The sequence below is a fragment of the Stegastes partitus genome, unplaced genomic scaffold, assembly GCF_000690725.1.
Source record: "Stegastes partitus isolate 25-593 unplaced genomic scaffold, Stegastes_partitus-1.0.2 Scaffold207, whole genome shotgun sequence".
Lineage (NCBI taxonomy): Eukaryota > Metazoa > Chordata > Actinopteri > Pomacentridae > Stegastes > Stegastes partitus.
Window position 1 is genome coordinate 673,854 of NW_007577938.1, and position 8,103 is coordinate 681,956.

At 42.2% G+C, this 8,103-nt stretch overlaps 1 protein-coding gene across 1 annotated transcript in view; it reads right to left on the reverse strand.

Annotated features, from left to right (window-relative positions):
* The window catches only part of ca14 (carbonic anhydrase XIV), a 27,744-nt gene extending 20,232 nt beyond the window's left edge, over positions 1 to 7,512 (reverse strand). The window contains exons 1-3 of the mRNA XM_008280714.1: positions 7,440 to 7,512; positions 7,222 to 7,245; positions 786 to 965 (exon numbers count right to left, since the gene is read on the reverse strand). Of these exons, the coding sequence (XP_008278936.1) occupies positions 786 to 965; positions 7,222 to 7,245; positions 7,440 to 7,509 (274 nt within the window). The 5' untranslated portion in view covers positions 7,510 to 7,512. The remainder of the gene's footprint in view (positions 1 to 785; positions 966 to 7,221; positions 7,246 to 7,439) is intronic.
* Between the last annotated feature and the right edge of the window lie 591 nt (positions 7,513 to 8,103).

Consider the following 8,103-nt stretch of genomic DNA (forward strand, 5'->3'; position numbering starts at 1 on the left):
TGTGCTTGGTTGTCTGTCTCTAAGTGTAGCCCTGTGATAGACTGGTGACCTGTCCAGGGTGTCCCCTGCCTTCGCCCTGGGTCGGCTGGGATAGACTCCAGCCCCCCCGCGACCCAAGTGAGGATTGAGCGGTGTATAGATAATGGATGGATACCAGGTTTTGTCTTTTTTTTTTTTACAAATTTCAAGCCATTTTGAATGTGAACACTTTATTTTCTACAGCCTCTACAAACACTAACTCTACTACACAGCGTGCTGCATTTATTTTATTGATTCAGTATGTTTGATTTTTCTCTGAGTCTTCCTAAGTGGTTCCATTTCTGCTCTGTCAAAGCACATCCCTGAATTTCTGTCACGTGATGGTTGGGCTCAGCTCAGTCGATTATGGCTTCATGGTTGTGTGGAGGAGCTCAGAAGTTTTTGTTTTTTTTGCAGAATCTCATTTTTTTTAATTGACAAAATGCCTTTCAAACCTGGCAGCTGGTTTTGCTGTCCAGAGGGTTAAATTGTCTCATAAACAACTATAAAAGCATAACTTGGAACCATATTTCCTTCTTTTTTTTTTTTCCAAAAGAGCAAGGTGACATAAAACGTTTGTTATATATGAGTCCTTACATGCATCCATGTGTGTAAGTAACCATTTGGAATTTCAGTGATTGAGAGCAATGGTCTCAGCCTATAAAAACTGCCTGGCTTCGTCTCTGGGTTACGTTCGAGTGCAGTATAAACAGACGGACCGCGGGGCTCCGGGTTATGGCAGGAAATCAGCTGGCTGCCATAGTTACCTGTGTGTCCATTGTTGTACAGCGTGAAGGGCTTGTTGCCGTGCTGACTGTAGCCCAGCGGGGTCACCGGCATCAGACCGGGGTCATATTTGGTCTGGGTGGTTACCACGTCGACCGGGGACTGGGATGTGCCGCCACAGTCAGGGAAATACTCGGACCACTCGGACTGGCCGACCAACCCTGGACAGAGAAAGAAACAGTGAGGCCACCCGATCACACAGCCCGCTGACTCCCAGTCATTCAGGGAGAAGCCTCTGTTAATGCGCCTCTAATTATGAAGGACAATTATTCCTCTATGCTCTCTGGAGGGTCACAGCTACACAGCAGTGAAGTGAAGCCTAGAGTGTACAACAGCAGTGAGTACACCCCAGTGGAATTTCACTCATACGGTGAATGATTCATAACTCAATAACTGCTGTTTCTAAGTTGAGCAGCAGCGTATTTCCTCTGGTCAACAATCAGAAACAAACACTTCAGACAGACGGTGTTGAAAATTCAGGCCCCAAAGTAGAAACTCAAAGCAATAAAGGTGAACCATCTATAATCAGCAAAACTAAACTGAGTCCACCTGTGATTTCCAATCAATCTAATTGTGTTGTTTTTTCTGGTGTAGCAATTTCCCTGAGGCTTTGTACCGAAGGGATCAATAAAGTTTTATTCTAATTCTTCTATTCTAATTCTAATTCTGCATGAACATGGTTCTAAAATGAGCTGTGAACAGCAGAACCTTCTTAGTTTTGGACCTATGGACTGTGTCTATGTCTGCATCATGGCTCCACACAGAAAAAACTAGCAGAGAATTAAAAAATGTGATTGCAAAACTTAACTACTTTCTGCAACGACTTCCACAAACTAGCTGCTTCAGACTTGGCACAGGAATTATCAAGGGAAATCAGAGTTTAGAGGCCTGTTCTTGTTTATGGTGGGTGACGCATCGTCCTAACAGTGAAGCACGGAGGTGGCAGCATCATGATATGGGGCTGCATGAGTGTAAAAGATGACATTTATACATGAGTGTCTGAGGATAAACCAGAATACTGACTGACCAGATGACTCCCAGTCTGCAGAAGCTGGAAGAAGAGGAACATTCCAGCAGAGGAACAGAGAAGAAAACCACAGTTGGAAAAATGGTTTAAAAAGAATGACAGAACATCTGTTTTTGGTCTCCTCCATGCTGAGGAGGATTGAGTGTGCCATCAAGGTAGACATATGAAGTATTGAATAAGACTTAAATCTCTGTAATGACTTTCTATTGTGAGGTCTGTATTTAGCCTCATTATAGTTAAAGGCACAGTTGAATGTAGAGAGAGACAGGAAATAGTGGGGAAAGGACCTGCAGTAAATGGTCATGAACAGGACTCGAACCCACGACCTCTGCATCTGGGACTGCAGCCCCTGTCAACGGGTTGCCCGCTCAACCAGCTGAGCTACCGAGGCGCCCTGAGGCCTGTACGTTTAATATTGTAAATCTAAAGAACAAATACTCCACCGTGCATCGTAATGCAATGACTGATAAAACATCAACATTCCCTTAGCAATATCCATCTGAGTTAAAATGATTCTTTCATGGCAGGAATATATTGTATTCATTTAAATATATTGCTATGTTGCTCATCTTTAATCAAATATCTCACAACTATACAGCCACAGGGGAAAAAATATAAAACCACAACTTGGATTTGTGAATGAAAAATCTGCATGTGAACATAATTAAAACCTCATTAGCAAAAAAAATACAATAGTAATAATAATAATGACATTTATTATTATTATTATTATTATTATTCATTATACAGACTCGATTGGGTGAGCGTGTTGCCAAAGTCTCATAGCTGCTAATGTAGTCACACTGTACACTCGCATATTTAAATCAGCAAAATTTTTTAATTTCTTGTAGATTTACTTCAGGTTTGTGTAGAAATGTAAACTAATTTAATTCAAAGGTGCACCGAGAAATGTTGTGAAAGTAATTACGTGGGAGTAGAGTGACTGAGGCCTGAATTCACCGACAATAAAGACTCCGGTCTGCCCAATTGCATGATAAAAGAAAGTTAGAAAAAAAAAGAAAATGAGAGTGACATGTGAGTCAAAGAAGCTGAATTTCAATTGCAAAGAGAGGCATGCTTTAGAAAAACACAACTGACACGCTGTTTTTTTCCACACAGAAATGCAAATATTCAGTCGCACGGTTCCAGCAGCAGCAGCAGCTTTTTCAGGTTCATGCCTGTGTTTTGGTTGTGACGCTTCACAACTTATTAAAATCAACAACTTCATCTGCATGAACAACAATGAGCGCAGAGGGCCTGGTGCGCCAATTAATCGTCACTTTTTTCTCCCCAGCGTGAGCGGAGAGGACTGTCCGTCAGCGATGTAAACACACCCCTCAACTCTCTAATCTGTCCTCAGCGAAGCCCCGCGACTCGACCTCTGAAGTGAGTCCCGCCGCTGGTCGCCATGGAGGTCGCCATGGTGACGGGAGGCCGAAAATTCTCACCCTCTGCACCCGCTCGGCCTCTCCTAGCATGCTAGCAGCACCCTAATGCAACCGCAGTATAGAGCAGCATTCATCATCATTCATCATCATTCCAAATTACATCACCTCTCAATGTATGTGATATTTCTTGGTTGCACAGTAACGTATTTCTCCAACAACAAATGCTTTTCAAAGACTGTTTTAAAAACTCAGTCTATCTGTGATTTCCAATCAGCCAAACTGCATGAGTCCTCCTGAGTTCTTTCTGGGTGACAGAAGCTTCTTTCAGTGTGACAATAAACTTGATTTGACCTCGTTTGTCCTCATTACGCTTTTGGTAAACACTGGACACGACAGAAACCGGGGCTGAACAATTAGTTAGTTTCAAATCGCATTTTGAAACAAAGCAATTAGCAAAAAGCTGCAATTTAGGACACACAAGGTTTGGCTTTAAAGTAATGAGACTAATGCTGTATTTTGGGTTTTATCTCATTTGCCCAGATTGAAACTTTCAGGGGTTGTTTGTTGGTCGGTTTACAATTTAACCCTATTCAGGACTTTTGGGGTCTTTTGGACCCCAGGCCATTTGGTTTAGGTGACAGGTGTTGTTTTTTAAATATAAAAAGAGGAACATTTGTCATGTATTTGGAACCCAAAATGTATTTAACATAGCATAAAAATCTAAAATAAATACTAACAAATATTTTGCACATATTCTTTCTTGAAGTCCAATGGACCCTGAAAGACCTTCTATATGTGGCAACATGAAAGTCCTGAATAGAGTTAATTGCATGATTTTGAAGTTGAACAGTCAAGTATTTCCTATTATAAACAAAGACCAATACTTTAAACAGACTATATGTAAAATTAAGGCCCTAAAGTAGAAACTCAAAGCAACACAAGTGTGATCACTGACACTAAACTGAGTCCACCTGTGATTTCTAATCAGTCTAACTGCATGAACATGGTTCGGAAATGAGCTGTGAACAGCAGAATCTTCTCAGTTCTGGACATATGGACTGTGTCTATGTCTGCATCATAGCTCCACATGGAAAAGAACTGGACAGAGGAAACATCTGATTCTGAGACTTCATAAAGATGGAAGAAGATCAACTAAACACCAGTGAAGCCCAGTGTGAGCAGTAACCAGGAGGTCTAGAAGGAGCCATAATAGCTCTGATCAGGGCTGCAGTGGTCGTCCTCCTAGAATGACTCCACAGACAGTCAACTACTTTCACTATGGAGCTGTGAAAAACTGCTGCTTCAGACTTGGTACAGGGGTTATCAGTGGAGACCAGAGCTAGTGTGAAGCTCAGACAGTGTGAAGGACACTTCAGAACATCAGCCTCTATGGACGGAGGACCAGAACTAAACCTGGCTGCTGCTCACAACTAAACTTCCACATCAAAGTTTGCTAAAGAACATGAACAGAAGCCTCATGGATGTTGGAGAACATTCTCTGGTCAGATGAAGATCAATGTGTTGGGCTCAGATGGAGTCCAGATGTTTGATGTGACCACCACAGTGGATGCATCGTCCTGACAGTGAAGCGCGGAGGTGGCAGCATCATGATATGGGGCTGCATGAGGACAGAAGGTGTTGATGACGTTTATAGATGAATGTCTGAGGATAAACCAGAACACTGTCTGACCAGATGACTCCCAGTCTGCAGAAGATGGAAGAAGAGGAACATTCCAGCAGGAGAACCATCCAGAGAACAAAATCACACAAGAATTTGTAAAGGAAAGTATTGGGGTATTTTAAAGAGAACAGTAAAGCAACACAACCCCTCCAGCAAAGAACGGCTGCAAGAATGACACAACATCTCTGCAGATATTTGTTATCCGTCATGCTGAGGAGGATTGAGTCTGTCATGAAAAATAAAGGTGGACATACAAAGCACTGACTCGTCAGAAATGAAAGGTGGACTGACTGTTGTTGCACTTTGTTCCTACTGTGGGGCCTGTATTGTTAACATAGTAATTCTAAACTGTTGGTTTTTAATTTGACATAAAAGCAAACACCTACTGTTCAGTCATTTGACATTTAGGTGATACTGCACAGGTTTGTACTCACTTCCTCTGCTGTGCACTGCAAAAACAACGTCACATACATGAGGCTTCCCTGACGTTTTCTGATCTCTCGTGGAAACCGTGCGACTCTGCCCTTCCGTGTGACAAAATGTTGTGCACCCGGCTTTCCACTTCAGCTAGCAGCTCGGCTATGGCCGCATCATGCAATGCAGCATCACACACCATCACACACCATCATTCCCGGTGACAAAAAAAAAACAACAACTGAATAAACACATCTAAACAGAACCTCTTAGCCACAGGCGTCCATTGCATGTTACTGCACAGTGCACCATTATAACACATATATGTAAAGACACCAGTTGGCTCCAGGCACTGCTTCGAAACTTTGCTGTATGTACTGTACATCAGTGTTGCTCCCCTGAATACATGCAGACCGTAGTAATGTGTGCGCCCCATTCATTCCCACAATGTCATTGTCCACGACATAGCCGGCCAGTGTGCGTCAACGACACAATAAACACATAGGTTATTGTGCGCCACAACAATACAGCGCGCGATTTGGTATGCTTTTGCTTCTTCCCGTCCCATCTCCCTCTCTCTGTGCACCTGCATCCTCCCCCCCTCCAACCAGCCTCCCTCTCGGGCTTTTTTCTTGCTTTTTTTTTTTCTCCACCTCCTCCTCCCTATCACCCTCCAACCCCTTCATCATCTCTGTGTGACTGCCGTGCTCATGCCAGCTTGTTGAACTGTAACTAATACAGACAGAGAGGGAAGCAGGGGAAACGGGAAAAGACACGAATCCGAGCCAAGTTACAAGAGATTTAATGCTGTTGGAGGCGCAGGTTTGCAGCGAGGTCAAGGTGCGGCGGCTCCATACAAGACGTGTCATTTGAATTCAGGACAACGTGCTTTAAATATCAGCATCTCTAGTTGTCTGCGTTTGCTTTCTGTTTGTTTCAGGCTGGAGGATTTCACTACTTAACTATAAAGTGCAGAATAAATGAAACCCTTATTATATCTTTATTTTTACCCTTATCGCACTTTTTTAGTAATTATTGTCCTGCTTCTTATCTGCATCCAGCTGCTGTAACGTGTACATTTCCCCAGTGAGGGATCAATGCAGTTTATCTTAGCTCTAATCTTATCTTAATAGCTTAACCCACTTCAGAGAAAAACACCCTAATTTGACAGAATTTTCCTTCATTTTTAAAATACGCAAAAAATAACAAAAAAAACTACCAAAACAGCTTGTTTACACATTAAAGTGAAAAAGCATTTATCAAATGTACAAGATTTCTATGTAAAGTTATGTGTAAAAACTCATATCACACCTGATATGATTTAAAATAAAGAACAGTTTGTTATTGTCATTATATGACTTGGTTTAAAAACCTATATCTAACCATTTTATAGTTTTTTTGAGGGGGGGGGTTGCATTAAAGATGAGTCAAAAAGCAAAGATTTTTATATTAAGTCACAGGGTTTTAAATAAAATGCAGATTATTGCAATTTCAAACATCAAATTATGCAATAAAACACACCTATGGGCCATTTTTCAGCAGTCTTATGCTAAATTAGTCGTATGATAACATTATTCAACCATATTTATAGGTAATTTCATCACTTTTACACATAGATATCCATCGTTTAACATTGAAAAAAAAGCTCTTATAAAAGCACAGATTAGATCAAATTAATACTAAAAACTGTATTTTAATTGTGACACATGACTATATTTTAATAAGTAGTTTTGATGTTGTTTTTGGAGCCCCAGCTGCTGCAATATCCCCAGTACGCACACATCCAGATTATCCACCACCCTCTGCATACATTCTTGTCTGCATCTTCCTTTTTTTTTTTTCATCACTTCCTACTTCAGTTTGAGTTGCTTTCGAAGAGCTCCCAAAAGTAGTAAACGTGAACTCACCAGTGTAGGTCCAGGTGACTTCCTCTGAAAGAAAATGACAGAGAAAAGCTTTTATTTTAGTCTACACTCACAACGTCTTAAATACGCAAACCAGCACGATTCTGTTGACTCTGAAGTGCTCAAATCCGATTGTTAAGCTCACTGAAACACCCGAACGAAGCGAAGGGGGGGAAAACAATCTCACATGATGCCTATTATGATGCAAATTCAGACCTTACCGGCAGCAGGAGCAGCTGTAAACTGGAAAAACATAAGTAAAAGAAGGATAAAAAGACCCACAGAGTCCATGTTCAGCCTCTGTGCCCAAACACAGGAATGAATGAGGGCGAGTGGAGGGATGAGGAACAAGTGAAAGGGGGAGAGCGAAGGGGGGGGAGAGAGAGGGAGAGAAAGGGGGAGAACGACGGGGTCCGGCGGTCCCACCTGCCACCGCTCTGTTGACGTCGCACAGCTCAGTCCACTCCGAGCAGGTCTCAGCACACATGGACTTGCAGTGCAAAAGGAAAAGAGTGAACACAGAAATCAGAGAGAGAGGAGTCTGCAGAGAGGCAGCAGCGACTGAGCGTTAATTCAGCTTCAGCTGTGGAAAGAAAGTGGTGCGATACAGCAGAGCAGGGCTGAGAATGCAGAGTTAAGAAGAGGAGTCGACCGCATGGAGGCAGGGGAGTAGAAGAGAAGGAAAGAGGGGTCATAACATGCAAAAATGCACAGGCCAGAAATGGAAATGTGGGGAAAAAGTGAACTGAATGTCACGAGCGCTTTGTCATGTATATTCAGTAAACACTGGACATGACAGAAACTACGAGTAAACAATCAACCAGTTTCAGTTTGCAATATGTGCAACTATCCATCCATCCATCATCTCTACACCTTAATCCTCAC